The sequence below is a fragment of the Heteronotia binoei genome, chromosome 10, assembly GCF_032191835.1.
Source record: "Heteronotia binoei isolate CCM8104 ecotype False Entrance Well chromosome 10, APGP_CSIRO_Hbin_v1, whole genome shotgun sequence".
NCBI classification, from domain to species: Eukaryota; Metazoa; Chordata; class Lepidosauria; order Squamata; family Gekkonidae; genus Heteronotia; species Heteronotia binoei.
This window is the reverse complement of record NC_083232.1, coordinates 2,506,278-2,528,178: the sequence shown is the minus strand read 5'-3', so window position 1 is coordinate 2,528,178 and position 21,901 is coordinate 2,506,278. Positions and strand designations below refer to the sequence as shown.

The 21,901-nt window shown below is 51.9% G+C and overlaps 1 protein-coding gene across 1 annotated transcript in view; it reads left to right on the top strand.

The window, feature by feature from the left end:
• TBRG4 (transforming growth factor beta regulator 4) overlaps window positions 1-20,818 on the top strand; it is a 57,401-nt gene extending 36,583 nt beyond the window's left edge. Inside the window, exons 9-11 of the mRNA XM_060248248.1 lie at window positions 1,211-1,322; window positions 3,696-3,810; window positions 20,545-20,818. Of these exons, the coding sequence (XP_060104231.1) occupies window positions 1,211-1,322; window positions 3,696-3,810; window positions 20,545-20,646 (329 nt within the window). The 3' untranslated portion in view covers window positions 20,647-20,818. The remainder of the gene's footprint in view (window positions 1-1,210; window positions 1,323-3,695; window positions 3,811-20,544) is intronic.
• The last annotated feature ends 1,083 nt before the right edge of the window (window positions 20,819-21,901 follow it).

The following is a 21,901-nucleotide window of genomic DNA, read 5'->3' as shown; positions in this document are numbered from 1 at the left end:
AAGCTGCCTTATACTGAATCAGACCTTTGGTCCATCAAAGTCAGTATTGTCTTCTCAGACTGGCAGCGGCTCTCCAGGGTCTCAAGCTGAGGTTTTTCACACCTATTTGCCTGGACCCTTTTTTGGAGATGCCGGGGATTGAACCTGGGACCTTCTGCTTCCCAAGCAGATGCTCTACCACTGAGCCACCGTCCCTCCCTTTAATGATTTTAATCATTCTCTGGGTCAAGCCGTATTTCCTTTTGTCCATCCTGGCCCTCCTGCCCATCAGCTTCATCAGATGCCCTGGGATTCTAGTACTTTGGGAGAGGGAGAAAAAGTTCTCTTTGTCAACTCTCTCTTCCCCATGCATCATTTTAGAAACCTCTTATCATGTCGTGGGGTGGGCTGCGTGTGCAAAACGTTGTCCCCTTCTGGAGAGATGCAGACTTGAGAGCCAGTTTGGTGTAGTGGTTAAGTGCGTGGACTCTTATCTGGGAGAACCGGGTTTGATTCCCCACTCCTCCACTTGCAGCTGCTGGAATGGCCTTGGGTCAGCCACAGCTCTAATAGAGAGCCAGTTGGGTGTAGTGGTTAAGTGTGTGGACTCTTATCTAAGAGAACTGGGCTTGATTCCCCACTCCTCCACTTGCAGCTGCTGGAATGGCCTTGGGTCAGCCATAGCTCTGATAGAGAGACAGTTGGGTGTAGTGGTTAAGTGTGTGGACTCTTATCTGAGAGAACTGGGCTTGATTCCCCACTCCTCCACTTGCAGCTGCTGGAATGGCTTTGGGTCAGCCAGAGCTCTAATAGAGAGCCGGTTTGGTGTAGTGGTTAAGTGCGCAGTCTTATCTGAGAGAACTGGGGTTGATTCCCCACTCCTCGCCTTGCAGCTGCTGGAATGGCCTTGGGTCAGCCAGAGCTCTAATAGAGAGCCAGTTTGGTGTAATGGTTAAGAGTGTGGACTCTTATCTGGGAGAACCAGGTTTGATTCCCCCCTCCTCCCCTTGCAGCTGCTGGAATGGCCTTGGGTCAGCCATGGCTTTTGCAGGAGTTGTCCTTGAAAGGGCAGCTTCTGGGGAGAGCCCTCTCAGCCCCACCCACCTCACAGGGTGTCTGTTGTGGGGGGAGAAGATATAGGAGATTGTGAGCCGCTCTGAGTCTCTGATTCAGAGAGAAGGGCGGGATATAAATCCACAGTCATCATCTTCTTCTCACTTGTCATTCCCAGATGCAGAGATGGTGCTGGACGGTGACAACCGGGCCCTGCCGGTAGCCATCTTTGAGGCACCCCACCTGCTTCAGTCCGAGGGGTCGAAACCCCTCCCGCCAGGGGCTAAGAGGTGAGTTGGGCTTAGACGTTCTATTAAATACATATAAATATGATTGTCATTATAGATTATTTAGAATTATGTTAAAATTTGTAATTAAAAATTATTAATAAAAAAAGAAGTTGCATTAAAAGTTACGAATCAAACCCCCAAACAGAAAGAAACAAAAATCTAACAAAAAATCAGCAGTGGCAAATGTACACACAAGCTTCTGCATATCTCTCTCGGCTTGACTTCGCGAACGAAGATTTAAGAAGGGTGCAGTAGTCCACGTCTGCTGCAGGCTCGCTGGTGGCTAACAAGACCAATGCGGGACAGGCAGATCCGGCCACAGTGGCTGCAGGGAAAAGTCTGATTTGGGGTTGGTGCTGTAGCAGTGTGATTCTTCCTCAATCTCCTTTTGTCCTCAAGACCAGCTATGCGTGCGTTCTCAAAAGAAGAGACAGCCTGGTGGATGGTGTGCCTCCATGCTTTGCGATCTGAGGCTAGGTCAGACCACTGGTGATGGTTGATGCGACAGGTGCCAAGGGATTTCTTCAAGGAGTCCTTGTACCTCTTCTTTGGTGCCCCTCTATTTCGATGGCCGGTGGAAAGTTCGCCATACAGAGCAATCTTGGGAAGGCGGTGGTTTTCCATCCTAGAAATATGCCCTGCCCAGCGCAGCCGCGTCTTCAGCAGCAGTGCCTCGATGCTTGTAACCTCTGCCCGCTTGAGGACTTCAGTGTTGGTCACAAAGTCACTCCAGTGGATGTTGAGGATGGTGCGAAGGCAGCGCTGATGAAAGCGCTCAAGGAGTCGCAGGTGATGGCGGTATAAAACCCACGATTCGGAGCCATAGATGAGGGTTGTCATCACAACCGCTTTGTAAACATTGTTCTTTGTGCCTTTTTTCAGATGCTTGTTCCAAATACCTAAATATCTAATATTTTCAGATGCTTCTTCCAAATATCTAAACTTTGGTGTAGTGGCCAGTTTGGTGTAGTGGTTAAGCGCGCGGACTTTTATCTGGGAGCCCTGGATTTGTTCCCCACTCCTCCACTTGCACCTGCTGGAATGGCCTTGGGTTAGCCATAGCTCTCGTAGGAGTTGTCCTTGAAAGGGCAGCTTCTGGGAGAGCCCTCTCAGCCCCCCCAGTTCATAGGGTGCTTGTTGTGGGGGAAGAAGACACAGGAGATTGTGAGCCACTCTGAGTCTCTGATTGAGAGAGAAGGGCGGGGTATAAATCTGCAATTCTTCTTCTTCCAGTTTGGTGTAGTGGTTAAGAAGATATTGGATTTATATCCCGCCCTCCACTCTGAAGAGTCTCAGAGCGGCTCACAATCTCCTTTCCCTTCCTCCCCCACAACAGACACCCTGTGAGGTAGATGAAGATATTGGATTTACGTCCCACCCTCCACTCTGAGGATTCTCAGAGCGGCTCACAATCTCCTTTCCCTTCCTCCCCCACAACAGACACCCTGTGAGGTAGATGAAGATATTGGATTTATATCCCGCCCTCCATTCTGAAGAGTCTCAGAGCAGCTCACAATCTCCTTTCCCTTCCTCCCCCACAACAGACACCCTGTGAGGTAGATGAAGATATTGGATTTATATCCCGCCCTCCATTCTGAAGAGTCTCAGAGCGGCTCACAATCTCCTTCCCCTTCCTCCCCCACAACAGACACCCTGTGAGGTAGATGAAGATATTGGATTTATATCCCGCCCTCCATTCTGAAGAGTCTCAGAGCAGCTCACAATCTCCTTTCCCTTCCTCCCCCACAACAGACACCCTGTGAGGTAGATGAAGATATTGGATTTATATCCCGCCCTCCACTCTGAAGAGTCTCAGAGTGGCTCAGAATCTCCTTTACCTTCCTCCCCCCCCCATAACAGACACCCTGTGAGGTAGAAGAAGATGAACATATGAAGCTGCCTTATACTGAATCAGACCCCTGGTCCATCAAAGTCAGTATTGTCTTCTCAGACTGGCAGCGGCTCTCCAGGGTCTCAAGCTGAGGTTTTTCACACCTATTTGTCTGGACCCTTTTGAGTTGGAGATGCCGGGGATTGAACCTGGGACCTTCTGCTTCCCAAGCAGATGCTCTACCACTGAGCCACCGTCCCTCCCTTAAGATATTGGCTTTTTATCCTGCCCTCCACTCCAAAGAGTCTCAGAGCGGCTCACAATCTCCTTTACCTCCCCCCCCCCCAACAGACACCCTGTGAGGTGAGTGGGGCTGAGAGAGCTCTGATAGCAGCTGCCCCTTCAAGGACAGCTCTGTGAAGAAGAAGATATTAGATTTATATCCCCCTCTGAGACTCTTCAGAGTGGAGGGTGGGATATAACTCCAATATCTTCTTCATCTTCTTCTTCTTCTTCCCTCTTTTCCTGGACTCCTGTCGCAGGCTGGCCTTCCTGAGATGGGAGTTCCCGAATTTCAGCAACCGGAGCAAAGACCTGCTGGGGCGGTTCGTCATGGCCCGGCGGCACCTTGAAGCGGCGGGCTTCTTGCTCGTTGACGTAAGTAACTGTGCTGTGTGTGTTCCATGGCTCTTTCGTCAGGGTGTTCAAGGACAGACATTGGCACTTGGCACCATTTCTCTCTCTAAGCTGTGGAGTCCTGTGAGCAAATATTTTAACTTGGTCAGCTACTGGCATTAAAGTTGTGAGCTAGTGCAGAGATTAGTGTGCTCTGGGGCCATCCTTCCCAAGGTCAGACAAAAATGTGTGAGCTGGAGGCTCCAAAAAAGTGAGCTAGCTCACCCTAACTCAGCTGAGAGGGAACGCCGCTTGGTACTAACATCTCTGTACCCTGACATTTCAGGAATAAGAACATAAAAGAGAAGCCATGTTGGATCAGGGCAGTGGCCCATCCAGTGCAGCACTCTGTGTCACATAAGAACATATGAGAAGCCCTGTTGGATCAGGCCAGTGGCCCTTCCAGTCCAGCACTCTGTGTCACATAAGAACAGAAGAGAAGCCCTGTTGGATCAGGCCAGTGGCCCCTCCAGTCCAACACTCTGTGTCACATAAGAACATAAGAGAAGCCCTGTTGGATCAGGCCAGTGGCCCCTCCAGTCCAGCACTCTGTGTCACATAAGAACATAAGAGAAGCCCTGTTGGATCAGGCCAGTGGCCCCTCCAGTCCAACACTCTGTGTCACATAAGAACAGAAGAGAAGCCCTGTTGGATCAGGCCAGTGGCCCCTCCAGTCCAACACTCTGTGTCACATAAGAACATAAGAGAAGCCCTGCTGGATCAGGCCAATGGCCCTTCCAGTCCAACACTCTGTGTCACATAAGAACATAAGAGAAGCCCTGTTGGATCAGGCCAGTGGCCCCTCCAGTTCAACACTCTGTGTCACATAAGAACATATGAGAAGCCCTGTTGGATCAGGCCAGTGGCCCCTCCAGTCCAGCACTCTGTGTCACATAAGAACAGAAGAGAAGCCCTGTTGGATCAGGCCAGTGGCCCCTCCAGTCCAACACTCTGTGTCACATAAGAACAGAAGAGAAGCCCTGTTGGATCAGGCCAGTGGCCCCTCCAGTCCAGCACTCTGTGTCACATAAGAACATAAGAGAAGCCCTGTTGGATCAGGCCAGTGGCCCCTCCAGTCCAACACTCTGTGTCACATAAGAACAGAAGAGAAGCCCTGTTGGATCAGGCCAGTGGCCCCTCCAGTCCAACACTCTGTGTCACATAAGAACAGAAGAGAAGCCCTGTTGGATCAGGCCAATGGCCCATCCAGTCCAACACTCTGTGTCACATAAGAACATAAGAGAAGCCCTGTTGCATCAGGCCAATGGCCCATCCAGTCCAACATTCTGTGTCACATAAGAACATAAGAGAAGCCACGTTGGATCAGGCCAGTGGCCCATCCAGTCCAACACTCTGTGTCACATAAGAGAAGCCCTGTTGGATCAGGCCAATGGCCCATCCAGCCCAACACTCTGTGTCACATAAGAACATAAGAGAAGCCCTGTTAGATCAGACCAACGGCCCATCCAGTCCAACACTCTGTGTCACATAAGAACATAAGGGAAGCCATGCTGGATCAGGCCAGTGGCCCATCCAGTCCAACACTCTGTGTCACATAAGAACATAAGAGAACCCATGTTGGATCAGGCCAAAGGCCCCTCCAGCCCAATACTCTTTGTCACATAAGAACATAAAAGAAGCCATGTTGGATCAGGCCAATGGCCCCTCTAGTCCAACACTCTGTTGCACAGTGGCCAAGAAAACCAGGTGCCATCAGGAGGTCCATCAGTGGGGCTAGGACACTAGAAGTCCTCACACTGTTGTCCCTCCCAAGAACCAAGAATACAGAGCATCACCACCCCAGACACAAGAACATAAGAGAAGCCATGTTGGATCAGGCTAATGGCCCATCCAGTCCAACACTTTGTGTTACACAGTGGCCAAAAAACCAGGTGCTGCCAGGAGGTCCACCAGTGGGGCCAGGACACTAGAAACCCTCCCCCTGTGCCCCCCCCCAAGCATCTGGAATACAGAGCACCCTAACCCTACCCCATACAGAGTGTTTCCTGTATAATTAATAGCTATTGTGGAGAAACGCCATTTTAGTCAGTGGTGGTGCTTCATTTGGCAGGGGTCAGTAAATCCCTCAGCCGGCTTTGTAGCCTTCCCCTCACTCCCCCCCTCCCTTCCAGAGCCAAACCAACAACGCTAGGGGGAAAATCTCCTAGAGAGGCAGGAAGTGCTTTTGTTCTTGGCATGTGTGTTAGCAGGAAGAGAAAGGCAGTTGGAAGCCAGCGCTCGAGCGAGCATGTGGTGAGCAATGGAGGCTCCTGCCTGGGAGGCCCCCAGGCAGGCAGACTAAGTAAGTAATTCACAAGACAGGGCAAGTTTAGATCAGGGCCAGCAGGACGCGTTTATAACACATTTTGTTTGTCAGGCTGTTTGCTGTGCGTGTGCTGTGCTGTGCTAATTTTGTAGATGCAACTGTTTTTGTTTTGTTTTTCTTTCCCTATCCTTTTCTCTTTTAAATAAATGTTTTTTCTGTTTAAAATGCTGGCAGTCAATCTCTGTACCACCTAGATCCCCAGACCGCTTTAGACCACGCTGTGTTGAGACGGGGGCCCCGGGGAAGGGGGAAGGCATGCAGTTGGATAAGGTGCCAATCCTCCAGGGGTGCCCCAAAGAAGCGCTGAGGTCTCTGTGAAACCCAAGTGCAGGGTGGCAGAGGACCTTGAGGCCTGGCCTCACAGCTGGAGAGGGGGATTGGGAGTCCTGTTCCTCTCCATCTGAACCCCGGGACTGAGCAGGTGGTGGCAGCGAGCCCAAGGGGCAGGAGGAGAAATAGCTCCCTCCAGGAGTTGGTGACTCAATAGGGAGCTGACGGGACCGGGTCTGAAGGCAGAATCGGGCCGGTTCCGCCACAGCTATCAATGCACCTCTGCTCCATATGTGTATTCAGTCTCCTCTTGAAATTTCTGTACCCTGGCATTTTAGGAGTTTTTAGAAACGAGTGGCTAGTCCTTAGGGTGCCTGGGGAAGCCTTGTGACCCAGGAGGATCCCTGAATAGTTCATTGCTCAATCCTGTAACAAAGAGGAGTTCAATAATCTATATAGTTTTTTTCTAAAAAGTTTCTAGACGGACAGATTCATGGAGGTCTGTTTGTGGCCCCTAGCCGTAGAGAGTAAAGGGAAGCTCCATGATCAAAGGCAGTCAACCTTTCAATCCCAGAGTCAGGAGGCAACATCAGGGGAAGGCCTCGGCCTCTCTGCCTGTTGTTGGCCCTCCAGAGGAACTGGTTGGCTTCTGTGTGAGACAGGAGGCTGGACTAGATGGACCCTCCCTGGTCCGATCCAGCAGGGCTTTTCTGATGTTCTTCTCAGGGGAAGGCCTCAGCCTCTCTGCCCTGTTGCTGGCCCTCCAGAGGAACTGGCTGGCCACTGTGTGAGACAGGAGGCTGGAATGAATGGACCCTCTCTGGTCTGACCCAGCAGGGCTCTTCTGAGGTTCTTCTCAGGGGAAGGCCTCAGCCTCTCTGCCCTGTTGCTGGCCCTCCAGAGGAACTGGCTGGCCACTGTGTGAGACAGGAGGCTGGACTAGATGGACCCTCTCTGGTCTGACCCAGCAGGGCTCTTCTGATGTTCCTCTCAGGGGAAGGCCTCAGCCTCTCTGCCCTGTTGTTGGCCCTCCAGAGGAACTGGTTGGCCCCTGTGTGAGACAGGAGGCTGGACTAGATGGACCCTCCCTGGTCTGACCCAGCGGGGCTCTTCTGATGTTCTACTCAGGGGAAGGCCTTGGCCTCTCTGCCCTGTTGTTGGCCCTCCAGAGGAACTCATTTGCCTCTGTGTGAGACATGAGGCTGGACTAGATGGACCCTCTCTGGTCTGACCCAGCAGGGCTCTTCTGAGGTTCTTCTCAGGGGAAGGCCTCAGCCTCTCTGCCCTGTTGCTGGCCCTCCAGAGGAACTGGCTGGCCACTGGGTGAGACAGGAGGCTGGACTAGGTGGACCCTCCCTGGTCTGATCCAGCAGGGCTTTTCTGAGGTTCTCCTCAGGGGAAGACCTCAGCCTCTCTGCCCTGTTGTTGGCCCTCCAGAGGAACTGGTTGGCCCCTGTGTGAGACAGGAGGCTGGACTAGATGGACCCTCCCTGGTCTGACCCAGCAGGGCTCTTCTGATGTTCTACTCAGGGGAAGGCCTTGGCCTCTCTGCCCTGTTGTTGGCCCTCCAGAGGAACTCATTTGCCTCTGTGTGAGACATGAGGCTGGACTAGATGGACCCTCACTGGTCTGATCCAGCAGAGCTCTTCTGATGTTCTTCTCAGGGGAAGGCTTTAGCCTCTCTGCCCTGTTGTTGGCCCTCCAGAGGGACTGGCTGGCCTCTGTGTGAGACAGGAGGCTGGACTAGATGGACCCTCCCTGGTCTGATCCAGCAGGGCTCTTCTGAGGTTCTTCTCAGGGGAAGGCCTCAGCCTCTCTGCCCTGTTGTTGGCCCTCCAGAGGAACTGGGTGGCCACTGTGTGAGACAGGAGGCTGGATTAAATGGACCCTCTCTGCTCTGATCCACAGGGCTCTTCTGATGTTCTTCCCAGTAAAAAGGTAAAGGGAGTCCCCGGTGCAAGCCCCAATCGTTTCCGACTGTGGGGTGAGGAACAGGAGCCATCTGCCTTCGGTCTGGGCATTGTTGGGGCGGGGGGAGTTGGCCGTTCTGCCTGGCGTCAGACTGCCTGCCCGAGGACTGCGGGGGAGGGGCTGCTTTTGAACAGGGTCATTCATTATTCAGCTCTCCGAGGTAATTATAGCTCTACGGCCTCAGCACCCTGCTTGGTTCTCCGGCAGCAGGGAGGGGCAGACGGGATTATGTGTGTGTGTGTGTGTGACAGCAATGGCACAATTAAAGCCCCCTGATTTGGGACCGGGGGAGGTGAGACAGACCTCAGAAGACACCTGCAAATTCCTGCCAGGGCTCCCTGTGGTTTCCTGGCTTCTGCTGCCCAGCCTTCCCCTTAACTGTGAGTGCTTTGCTCTCCCTCTGTCTTTAATGGCTGGATCGCCTTCTGCCTTGAAGGGGGAACGTTGAGGGATAAATTGGAAGACCCAAAACAGGGCAGAGAGTCTGAGGCCTTCCCCTGTGATGTTGCTCCTTGGGTGAGGGATTCAAAGGTTGGCCGCCTCTGAATGTGGAGGTTTCTCTCAGTCACCAGGGCTAGGAGCCACTGAGAGACCTCTTTCTCTTAGCACCTTAAAGGCCAACTAGTTTCCAGGGTTCAAGTCTTAGACAGTCAGAGCTCCCTTCTTCGGATACAGGAACAGACTGTGTTTTTACACAACCACAGAGAAGAAGACAGCAGATTTATACCCTGCCCTTCTCTCTGAATCAGAGTCTCAGAGCAGCTCACAATCTTCTTTACCTTACCCCCGCCCCCCAACAGACACCCTGTGATGTGGGTGGGGCTGAGAGAGCTCTTCCAGAAGCTGCCCTTTCAAGTACAACCAAAGCTCAGGCTGACCCAAGGCCATTCCAGCAGGTGTAAGTGGAGGACTGGGGAATCAAACCCGGTTCTCCCAGATAAGAGTCTGCACACTTCACCACTACACCAAACTGGCTCTCTATTAGAGCTATGGCTGACCCAAGGCCATTCCAGCAGCTGCAAGTGGAGGACTGGGGAATCAAACCCGGTTCTCCCAGATAAGAGTCTGTGCACTTAGCCACTACACCAAACTGGCTCTAAACCAAATCTGAACTTTTCAGATTCAAGCCCCGGAGCACCTTAAAAACCCGCAAGACTTCCCGGGTGTGAGTTTTCGAGAGTCAGTCTGGGGAGTCTCTTAGGTCCTACTGGGTTAGAATCTTAACTGATTTACTGCAGACCAACATGGCTGTGGTTGAATCAGGTCTGCCCTCCCCCCACTCCAACGCCAGGGCCCAGCGGTGCTTCCGGCCCAATCAGGAGTGGAATAAATAATGCAAAATAACTAAATAGATGCAGGTTTGATTGGCGTAATTGATATGGGTTTCTTTTCTCAGCAGAGAATGCACTTCTCACTCTAACAGCCATCTGTCTCAAAATGCCGTGGCATGCTGTGTCCGTTGGGGGGGGGGGGTGCCGTCGTCTCCTCTTGTCGTGGCTGCTCAGCCCCCTGCCCCCACTTCTGTTAGCTGCAGACGAGAGAAGAGGCTCCTTTTTGCTTTCAGTGGTGCTTTTCTCTGTCTTTCTAGTACACCTAGAGAGCCACTTTAGTGTAGTGGTTACACACTAAGAAGACGGAGTATCACTGCCCCAGATACAAGAGAAGCCATGTTGGATCAGGCCAATGGCCCATCCAGTCCAACACTCTGTGTCACAGAAGAACATAAGAGAAGCCCTGTTGGATCAGGCCTATGGCCCATCCAGTCCAACACTCTGTGTCACATAAGAACATAAGAGAAGCCATGTTGGATCAGGCCAGTGGCCCCTCCAGTCCAACACTCTGTGTCACATAAGAACATAAAAGAAGCCATGTTGGATCAGGCCAATGGCCCATCCAGTCCAACGCTCTGTGTCACATAAGAACATAAGAGAAGCCATGTTGGATCAGGCCAGTGGCCCACCCAGTCCAACATTCTGTGTCACACAGTGGCCAAAAAACCCATGCGTCATCAGGAGGTCCACCAGTGGGTCCAGGACACTAGAAGCCCTCCCACTGTTGCCCCTCCCAAGCACCAAGAATACAGACCATCCCTGCCTCAAACATAAGAGAAGCCATGTTGGATCAGGCCGGTGGCCCATCAAGTCCAACCCTCTATGTCACACAGTGGCCAAAACCCAGGCGCCATCAGGAGGTCCGTCAGTGGGGCCAGGACACTAGAAGCCCACCTACTGTGCCCCCCTCAAGCCCCAAGAATACAGAGCATCACTGCCCCAAACATAAGAGAAGCCATGTTGGATCATGGCAATGGCCCCTCCAGTCCAACACTCTATCACACAGTGGCCAAAGAAACCAAAAGCCACCAGGAGGTCCATCAGTGGGGCCAGGACACTAGAAGCCCTCCCACTGTTGCCCCCCCACAAGCGCCAAGAATTCAGAGCATCACTGCCCCAGACATAAGAACATAAGAGCCCTGAGCCACTTGTGGGAAGGGCGGGATATAAATCTCGAATAAATAAATAAATAAATAAATAAGAACAGAAGAGAAGCCCTGTTGGATCAGGCCAATGACCCATCCAGTGCAACACTCTGTGTCACATAAGAACATAAGAGAAGCCCTGTTGGATCAGGCCAATGGCCCATCCAGTGCAACACTCTGTGTCACATAAGAACATAAGAGAAGCCATGTTGGATCAGGCCAGTGGCCCATCCAGTCCAACACTTTGTGTCACATAAGAACATAAGAGAAGCCCTGTTGGATCAGGCCAATGACCTATCCAGTCCAACACTCTGTGTCACATAAGAACATTAGAGAAGCCCTGTTGGATCAGGCCAATGACCCATCCAGTCCAACACTCTGTGTCACATAAGAGAAGCCCTGTTGGATCAGGCCAATGGCCCCTCCAGTCCAACACTCTTGTGTCACATAAGAACATAAGAGAAGCCCTGTTGGATCAGGCCAATGGCCCCTCCAGTCCAACTCTCTGTGTCACATAAGAACATAAGAGAAGCCCTGTTGGATCAGGCCAGTGGCCCCTCCAGTCCAACACTCTGTGTCACATAAGAACATAAGAGAAGCCCTGTTGGATCAGGCCAGTGGCCCATCCAGCCCAACACTCTGTGTCACATAAGAACATAAGAGAAGCCCTGTTGGATCAGGCCAGTGGCCCATCCAGTCCAACACTCTGTGTCACATAAGAACATAAGAGAAGCCCTGTTGGATCAGGCCAATGGCCCCTCCAGTCCAACTCTCTGTGTCACATAAGAACATAAGAGAAGCCCTGTTGGATCAGGCCAGTGGCCCCTCCAGTCCAACACTCTGTGTCACATAAGAACATAAGAGAAGCCCTGTTGGATCAGGCCAGTGGCCCATCCAGTCCAACACTCTGTGTCACATAAGAACATAAGAGAAGCCCTGTTGGATCAGGCCAGTGGCCCATCCAGTCCAACACTCTGTGTCACATAAGAACATAAGAGAAGCCCTGTTGGATCAGGCCAGTGGCCCATCCAGTCCAACACTCTGCGTCACATAAGAACATAAGAGAAGCCATGTTGGATCAGGCCAGTGGCCCCTCCAGTCCAACACTCTGTGTCACATAAGAACATAAGAGAAGCCCTGTTGGATCAGGCCAGTGGCCCATCCAGTCCAACACTCTGTGTCACATAAGAACATAAGAGAAGCCCTGTTGGATCAGGCCAGTGGCCCATCCAGTCCAACACTCTGTGTCACATAAGAACATAAAAGAAGCCCTGTTGGATCAGGCCAGTGGCCCATCCAGTCCAACACTCTGTGTCACATAAGAACATAAAAGAAGCCCTGTTGGATCAGGCCAGTGGCCCATCCAGTCCAACACTCTGTGTCACAGTGGCCAAAACCCAGGGGCCATCAGGAGGTCCACCAGCAGGGCCAGAACTGCAGAAGTCCCCCCATTGTTTCTCCCCCTGCCGGCATCAAGAATACAGAACATCACTGTCCCAGACAGTGTCTGTTGAGAAAAGTGGGCTATAAATGAAGCAAATAAATAAATATTAAAAGTTTAAAAAGTAGTTTGGGCATGCGTATATTCTTTTGCTTGTGTCCGAACCAGTTTTCCTTTGGTTGCTTCTTTTAAACTGGATCCGTCACAGAGGGTGATGTTATTTTATTTATTTACATTTTTTTTTAATTCCACTTCTTCAGGAACCTGACTGAGGCAGATTACAAAATAAAAATATTAAAAGCAAAAGGTTTAAAGATGTTAATTAAAACAGAGCGTGAGAGATCCAGCCCAGCATCGAAAACATAGACCATCAAAAGACCACTGACATCTGAAAGCATCCCTTTCCATACTAAAGACAAAAGTCCAGCCGCACCTTTAAGAAGATATTGATATTGGATTTCTATCCCGACCTCAACTCTGAATCTCAGGGCACACAATCTCCTTTCCCTTCCTCCCTCACAACAGACACCCTGTGAGGTAGGTGGGGCTGAGAGGGCTCTCCCAGAAGCTGCCCTTTCAAGAACAGAGACTCAGAGCAGCCTACAATCTCCTTTCCCTTCCTCCGCCACAACAGACACCCTGTGAGGTAGGTGGGGCTGAGAGGGCTCTCCCAGAAGCTGCCCTTTCAAGGACAGAGTCTCAGAGCAGCTCACAATCTCCTTTCCCTTCCTCCCTCACAACAGACACCCTGTGAGGTAGGTGGGGCTGAGAGGGCTCTCCCAGAAGCTGCCCTTTCAAGAACAGAGGCTCAGAGCAGCCTACAATCTCCTTTCCCTTCCTCCCCCACAACAGACACCCTGTGAGGTAGGTGGGGCTGAGAGGGCTCTCCCAGAAGCTGCCCTTTCAAGGACAGAGTCTCAGAGCAGCTCACAATCTCCTTTCCCTTCCTCCCTCACAACAGACACCCTGTGAGGTAGGTGGGGCTGAGAGGGCTCTCCCAGAAGCTGCCCTTTCAAGAACAGAGGCTCAGAGCACCCTACAATCTCCTTTTCCTTCCTCCCCCACAACAGACACCCTGTGAGCTGGATGGGGCTGAGAGGGCTCTCCCAGAAGCTGCCCTTTCAAGGACAGAGTCTCAGAGCAGCTCACAATCTCCTTACGCTTCCTCCCCCACAACAGACACCCTGTGAGGCAGGTGGGGCTGAGAGAGCTCTCCCAGAAGTTGCACTTTCAAGGATAGAGTCTCAGAGCAGTTCACAATCTCCTTTATTTTCCTCCCCCACAACAGACACCCTGTGAGTTGGGTGGAGCTGAGAGGGCTCTCCCAGAAGCTACCCTTTCCAGAACAGAGGCTCAGAGCAGCCTACAATCGCCTTTCCCTTCCTCCCCCACAACAGACACCCTGTGAGGTGGGTGGGGTTGAGAGGGCTCTCCCAGAAGCTGCCCTTTCAAGGACAGAGTCTCAGAGCAGCTCACAATCTCCTTACGCTTCCTTCCCCACAACAGACACCCTGTGAGGTAGGTGGAGCTGAGAGAGCTCTCCCAGAAGCTGCACTTTCAAGGACAGAGTCTCAGAGCAGTTCACAATCTCCTTTATTTTCCTCCCCCACAACAGACACCCTGTGAGTTGGGTGGGGCTGAGAGAGCTCTGAAAGGAGCTGCCCTTTCAGGGAGAACTCTGTGAGAGCTATGGCTGACCCAAGGCCATTCCAGAAGCTGCAAGTGGAGGAGTGGGGAAATCAAACCCAGTTCTCCCAGATAAGAGTGTGCACTTCACCACCGCATCAAACTGTTAGTTAAAGTCTAACAAAGTTTGTGGCAGGGAGGAGCCCCACTCTACTGGCAATTTGGTGACTCTTGCTCTTTTCTGCTGCTGTGGTCCGACTCACACGGCGCTCCATCGTGATCCGTTTCTTTATTATGACATTGTTTAAAGCTCAGGCCCTTAATTCAGAGCCTGGGTGAGCAAAGTTTTGGCCACCGGGGAATTATGTAACAAACAGGTTGATGTCGCCATCCTTGTGCAGCCAGCGAGATCTGTGTGTCCCCGAGGGCCAGTGAGGTAAGGTGTTGTGTTCTGGGTGAGTCGCACTGGTGATTCTGCCCCAGTACAAGGTTGATCGTTGCAGCGCTACATCATACATCTGGTTGGGCCATGTGGCAGCTGCCAAAGAACCTTGCTGGACCCAGGACCACAGTCCATTAAATCCACCCCCACCCCTGATGCTTATTGCAGTCCTTGCCTGCTGGTTTTTGCATTGTTTTGGGGTTGTCTAAACTCACTGGGGTCCCAGCTCCTCCTTCTGTGCTGGTGAATTGGACAGTACGCGGCTGTAACGAGACATAAGAACATCAGAGAAGCCATGTTGGATCAGGCCAATGGCCCATCCAGTCCAACACTCTGTGTCACACAGTGGCCGAAAAAACCAGACGCCATCAGGAGGTCCATCAGTGGGGCCAGGACACTAGAAGCCCTCCCACTGTGCCTCCCCCAAGCACCAAGAATACAGAGCATCACTGCCTCGGACATGAGAACATAAGAGAAGCCCTGTTGGATCAGACCAATGGCCCATCCAGTCCAGCACTCTGTGTCACACAGTGACCAAAAAACCCAGGTGCCATCAGGAGGTCCATCAGTGGGGCCAGGACACTAGAAGCCCTCCCACTATGCCTCCCCCAAGCACCAAGAGTACAGAGCATCACTTGCCTCAGACATGAGAACATAAGAGAAGACATGTTGGATCAGGCCAGTGGCCCATCCAGTCCAACACTCCGTGTCACATAAGAACATAAGAGAAGCCATGTTGGATCAGGCCAGTGGCCCCTCCAGTCCAACACTCTATATCACATAAGACCATAAGAGAAGCCATGTTGGATCAGGCCAATGGCCCATCCAGTCCAACACTCTGTGTCACACAGTGGCCAAAAAAACCCCCAAGCACCAAGCATCACTGCCTCGGACATGAGAACATAAGAGAAGCCCTGTTGGATCAGACCAATGGCCCATCCAGTCCAGCACTCTGTGTCACACAGTGACCAAAAAACCCAGGTGCCATCAGGAGGTCCATCAGTGGGGCCAGGACACTAGAAGCCCTCCCACTGTGCCTCCCCCAAGCACCAAGAGTACAGAGCATCACTTGCCTCAGACATGAGAACATAAGAGAAGACATGTTGGATCAGGCCAGTGGCCCATCCAGTCCAACACTCCGTGTCACATAAGAACATAAGAGAAGCCATGTTGGATCAGGCCAGTGGCCCATCCAGTCCAACACTCTTTGTCACACAGTGGCCAAAAAAACCAGGTGCCATCAGAAGGTCCATCAGTGGGGCAGGACACTAGAAGCCCTCCCACTGTGCCCCACCAAGCACCAAGAATACAGAGCATCACTTGCCTCAGACATGAGAACATAAGAGAAGCCATGTTGGATCAGGCCAGTGGCCCATCCAGTCCAACTTATGTTCTTATGTGACACAGAGTGTTGGACTGGAGGGGCCATTGGCCTGATCCAACATGGCTTCTCTTATGTTCTCATGTCTACAGCGGTGATGCTCTGTATTCTTGGTGCTTGTGGGGGGGGGCACAGTGAGCGGGCTTCTGGTGTCCTGGCCCCACTGATGGACCTCCTGATGGCCCCTGTCTTTTTGGCCACTGTGTGACACAGAGTGTTGGACTGAATGGGCTACTGGCCTAATCCAACATAAGAACATAAGAGAAGCCATGTTGGGTCAGGCCAATGGCCCATCCAGTTCAACACTCTGTGTCACACAGTGGCCAAGAAAACCAAGTGCCATCAGGAGGTCCATCAGTAGGGCTAGAAGCCCTCCCACTGTGCCCCCCTTCCCCCAGGCACCAAGAATACAGAGCATCACCAGCCCAGACAAGAGAGCTCCATCTATACCCTGTGGCTAATCGGCACCGATTGACCTCTGCTCCTGATGCTTATCCAGTGCGCTCTTGAAGCTGGCTATGCTTGCAGCCGCTGCCACCTCCTGTGGCAGTGAAATCCTAGATCACAGGCACCAAATGGATTTTGATGAGAGAACTGTACTCCAGACATGGAAGAGATTGTGCAGGGTGGGTTTTTTTCAGTCTGCTTCTTTTTTCCTTGCCTGTCCTCAATGGAAGAAGGGGCTGTATACATTATCTCCCTTCCCCCCCCCCTCGGTTTTATCCTTTGGCCCATTATGTGATATAAGGTTCGGCTGAATCTCTTGAGACCTCGTCAGACACACTGCAATGATTGAGTTTGTCCCACTAGGGTGTTTGCCGCCTGGGGAGCAGGAGGCGCTCTCTGAGAAACGGCGATGACCCAGCCTTCTTTGTATATTAAGCTGCTCTGTGCAGTCAGGTTCCAGAGGTGGTCACTCAGGCCACGAATCCCATGATGCTTCTAGGCATGGCACACAGGAAGGGATTTTGTTCAGCAAGGCGTCTGCTTGGCATTTGGCGATTCAGTTGGCTGGGTGGATTTTTGAAAACGTTGCTTTTGCAGCAGCCGCCGCCGCAGCACGAGGATCGTAACTCTGGGACCGCAGCAGCCATTTCGTAGCCGACTGCCCCTTTGGGCAGCTGTTTTGCAGCAGCCACGTTGTGGCTGTGCCCGTCGTGTTGTGTCCAAGTTTCAAAGGCGTCCGCAGGCTCAAAAAGGTTTGTGAGCCTCTGCCCTCCGCTGTAGCAACCGCAGCTCTCACCTTCTGCCACGGCCAAGCCGCTGGGGGCGTCTCTCTCGTTGTGTGGCACCTTCCATGATTCCAAAGCGGTGGGCATTGGGCACCTTCTGGGCAACAGAGGCTGTTGATTTTCCGGCCCAAGATGCCAGTCTCTGTTCCTCCAGCCAGGGGGCTCAGCTGTTTGCAATAACTGTGTGGGTTTCCCACGCTTGCTGAGCCTCTGATCGGGTGGGGTTGGTTGGAGCTTTTATTCCTGAGGGCGCTGGCCAGTCGCTTGTTTGCACAGTTGTGAAGAGAGGGCATTGAAATCCAGCCGGGTGGAAGGGGCAGAGATTATCGCCAGGCAGCCATCTGGACCGTCCACCCCCACCCCGCCTGACCGGGCACTGCTGATCTCCGGCTTGCTTAGAGGCCGAGAGGGGTGATGGGTTCAAAGGATTGTCAGGCTGAGACCAGACGAGACGTTTCTGCTCAGGAAAGCTTTTCCGTTCTCCCCGGGAGCCGAGTGCACCGTATTTGGATGAGACATTGAGCGAGTGGGAATCTAAAGAGATGGTGCGGCTGGTGTGCTTAAAAGTGTCGGGCAAAGATCTGGGAGATCCAAGATCAAATCCCCACTCCACCTACAAAGACTGGCACCTCCTGGTACCGCTTCTCTTTCTCATCCTAGCCATACCTTGCTGGGAGGTGGTTATGCAAAAAAGAGGGCAAGGAGAACCACAAAAGGCCCCCCAAGATGCTTGGATGAAATATGGAATTAAAAAGCACTTGGTTAAAAAAACACATTAAAAACAAATACAAACTGTTTGGTGTAGTGGTTAAGTGTGCGGACTTTTATCTGGGAGAACCGGGTTTGATTCCCCACTCCTCCACTTGCACCTGCTAGCATGGCCTTGGGTCAGCCGTAGCTCTGGCAGAGGTTGTCCTTGAAAGGGCAGCTGCTGTGAGAGCCCTCTCAGCCCCACCCACCTCACAGGGTGTCTGTTGTGGGGGAGGAAGGTAAAGGAGATTGTGAGCCGCTCTGAGACTCTTCGGAGTGGAGGGCGGGATATAAATCCAATATCTTCTTCTTCTTCTGCAATATATATTATATATAATACAGAGATAGTGAGATTAGATAGAGAGAGATTGGATGGATGGATGGATGGATGGATGGATGGATGGGTGGGTGGGTGGGTGGGGGGGAGGGAGGGAGGGGTGGATGGGTGGGTGGGTAGATGGATGGATGGATGGATGGAAAGATGGATAGATGGTAGAGAGATTAGATAGATGGATATATAGATTAGGTAGGTAGGTAGATGGATAGATAGATAGACAGACGGATGATAGATAGGTAGACAGATGATAGACACAGACGGATGATAGATGGATGATTGATAGATGGATTTGATAGATAAACAGATGATGGATGGATGGATGGATGGATGGACGGACGGACAGACGGACAGCTAGATAGGCAGGCAGATGGACGGACGGACACAGACAGACAGACAGATAGATAGATGATTTAGTATAGTTTCATATACATGGAGTCTTGGAACTTTTCATATATGTGTATATATATAACGTTCCAAGACTCCATCTATACTAAAATGAAGGAGAAAAAACTGGGATTACTTCATTCTTAGCAAACCTGCACGTTCAACTTTCAGTGATTCACCTTTATTGCATGAAAAGCAAATGACAGAGCAGTGGTATCCTGTAATTGCACACTTGACAGAGTGTGACATAATACCCACCAACCCTGTTTATAATAATTTGATGTATTTCTGAAGCAACAGAGATAAGAGTTTCTTATTGTATTACGGACGCTAAGGTACGATGATGTAATCCTATATATACAGCAATAAAAATCTGAAATACATCAAAACGGAAGGTGCCATTTTCTGTCCCGTGTTCTGCACAGGGCATAGCGGGCGGTCGATGGCGTGTGACTATTAGAAACTCCCAGGATGCTTGCCACGTGAGGTGGGGGTCGTGCTTGGTTGGCAGAGCCTCGGCTTGGCATGCAGAAGTTCCCAGGTTCAATCCCTGGCGTGTCCAGTTCAAAGGACCAGGCAGGAGGTGGTGTGAAAGGCCCCTCTCTGCCTGAGACTCTGGAGAGCTGCTGCCGGCCTGAGCAGGCAGTGTATTATCTTTGCTGGCCCTTGATTCAGCAGAAGGCAGTTTATGCATCGGGGGCGGACTGTGGCTCAGTGGCAAAGCGTCGGCCTCAGTCCCCTCTCTGGCACCTGCAGCTTAAAGGAGCAGATGCAAAAGACTTTCTTCTACCTGAGACCCTGGAAAGCCGCTGCCAGTCTGAGCAGACAAGACTGACCTCGATGGACAGGTGGTCTGCTTCAGTAGAAGGCAGCTTCAGGTGCATTCAGGTGAGCTGTGGACCAGAGCTCTTGCGTTTCTGGCGCTTCAGGGCCCGCAGCAGTCACCGAACCCTGTGGTTTCCCACTGTCGCAGGCAATGTTCCCTCTAAGCTGCAGAGTCTTGTGAGCAAAAATGCTGCTTTGAGAGCTCCAGGCATTAAAGGCGTGAGCTCCTGGTATTAAAGTTCTGAGCTACTGCATAAATTAGTGTGCATAAATTAACGCTACTGCATAAATTAGAGTCAGTTTAGTGTGGTGGTTAAGTGCATGGACTCTTATCTGGGAGAACTGAGTTTGATTCTCCACTCCTCCATTTGCACCTGCTGGAATGGCCTTGGGTCAGCCATAGCTCTGGCAGAGGTTGTCCTTGAAAGGACAGCTGCTGTGAGAGTCCTCTCAGCCCCACCCACCTCATAGGGTGTCTGTTGTGGGGGAGGAAGATAAAGGAGCATGTAGGCTGCTCTGAGACTGTCCTTGAAAGGGCAGCTGCTGTGAGAGCCCTCTCAGCCCCACCCACCTCATAGGGTGCCTGTTGTGGGGGAGGAAGATAAAGGAGATTGTAGGCTGCTCTGAGACTCTGTCCTTGAAAGGGCAGCTGCTGTGAGAGTCCTCTCGGCCCCACCCACCTCATAGGGTGCCTGTTGTGGGGGAGGAAGATAAAAGAGATTGTAGGCTGCTCTGAGACTGTCCTTGAAAGGGCAGCTGCTGTGAGAGCCCTCTCAGCCCCACCCACCTCATAGGGTGCCTGTTGTGGGGGAGGAAGATAAAAGAGATTGTAGGCTGCTTTGAGACTCTGTCCTTTAAAGGGCAGCTGCTGTGAGAGTCCTCTCGGCCCCACCCACCTCACAGGATGTCTGTTGTGGGGGAGGAAGATAAAGGAGATTGTAGGCTGCTCTGAGTCTCTGATTCAGAGAGAAGGGCGGGGTATAAATCTGCAGTTCTTCTTCTGAGGTCATCCTTTCTGAGCCTAGACAAAAATGTATGAGCTGGAAGTTTAAAAATCTGTGATCTAGCTCACGCTAACTCAGCTTCGAGGGTACACTGGTTGCAGGAGTCCACCTCGCTTTACAGTTCTGCCTGATTTGCACTGGCCCGCCTGACCTCTCCCCGGGAACGGCCCGGCAAGGCTCTGATTCATCTTCCTCGTGGAGGCCTGACCTAGTTTCTCTCTCCCCCCCGCACCCTTCTTCCTTTCTCGCAGGTTCCGTATTACGAATGGTTTGATTTGAAGTCGGAGTGGCAGAGGGCTGCCTTCCTCAGGGACAAGATGAACAAGGCCGTGGCTGAAGAGATGGCCAAGTAGGGACTCGAGGAGACACCGCTGAGCGCTGCTTCTGAGGGAATCCTTGCCCGTCTTCCTTCTCCTCGTTGACGGCAGGTTTCTTTGCTGGGAACTCGGGCGGAGGAGCATCGTGGGCCCCCCTCATCTATGTACATGAATGTGCATTTGAATAAATGGTCTGTTGTACAGTTCATATCTCCCCCAGCAGCCTGCTCTGCTTCCAGTCTTGCCCAGCAAATAAGACTCTTGCTCCTAATAATAATTGAAGAAGATGATGATGATATTGGATTTATATCCCGCCCTATACTCTGAATCTCAGAGCGGCTCACAATTTCCTTTGACCTCCCCACCCCCACCCCACAACAGATACCCTGTGAGGTAGGTGGGGCTGAGAGAGCTCTCCCAGAAGCTGCCCTTTCAAGGACCACTCCTGCGACAACTATGGCTGACCCAAGGACATTCCAGCAGGTGCTAGTGGAGGAGTGGGGAATCAAACCCGGTTCTCCCAGATAAGAGTCCATGCACAACCACTTCACCAAACTGGCTCTCTATTAGAGCTACAGCTGACCCAAGACCATTCCAGCAGGTGCAAGTGGAGGAGTGGGGAATCAAACCCGGTTCTCTCAGATAAGAGTCTATGCACAACCACTTCACCAAACTGGCTCTCTATTAGAGCTGCAGCTGACCCAAGGCCATTCCAGCAGGTGCAAGTGGAGGAGTGGGGAATCAAACCCGTTTCTCCCAGATAAGAGTCTATGCACAACCACTACACCGAACTGGCTGTCTATCAGAGCTATGGCTGACCCAAGGCCATTCCAGCAGCTGCAAGTGGAGGAGTGGGGAATCAAACCCGGTTCTCCCAGATTAGAGTCCGCACACTTAACCACTACACCCAGCTGGCTCTCTATTAGAGCTATGGCTAACTCAAGGCCATTCCAGCAGCTGCAAGTGGAGGAGTGGGGAATCAAACCCGGTTCTCCCAGATTAGAGTCCGCACACTTAACCACTACACCGAACTGGCTCTCTATTGGAGCTATGGCTGACCCAAGGCCATTCCAGCAGGTGCAAGTGGAGGAATGGGGAATCAAACCTGGTTCTCTCAGATAAGAGTCTATGCACAACCACTACAACCAACTGGCTCTCTATTAGAGCTATGGCTGACCAAAGGCCATTCCAGCAGTTGCAAGGGGAGGAGTGGGGAATCAAACCCGGTTCTCCCAGGTAAGAGTCCATGCACTTAACCACTACACCCAACTGGCTCTCTATTAGAGCTCTG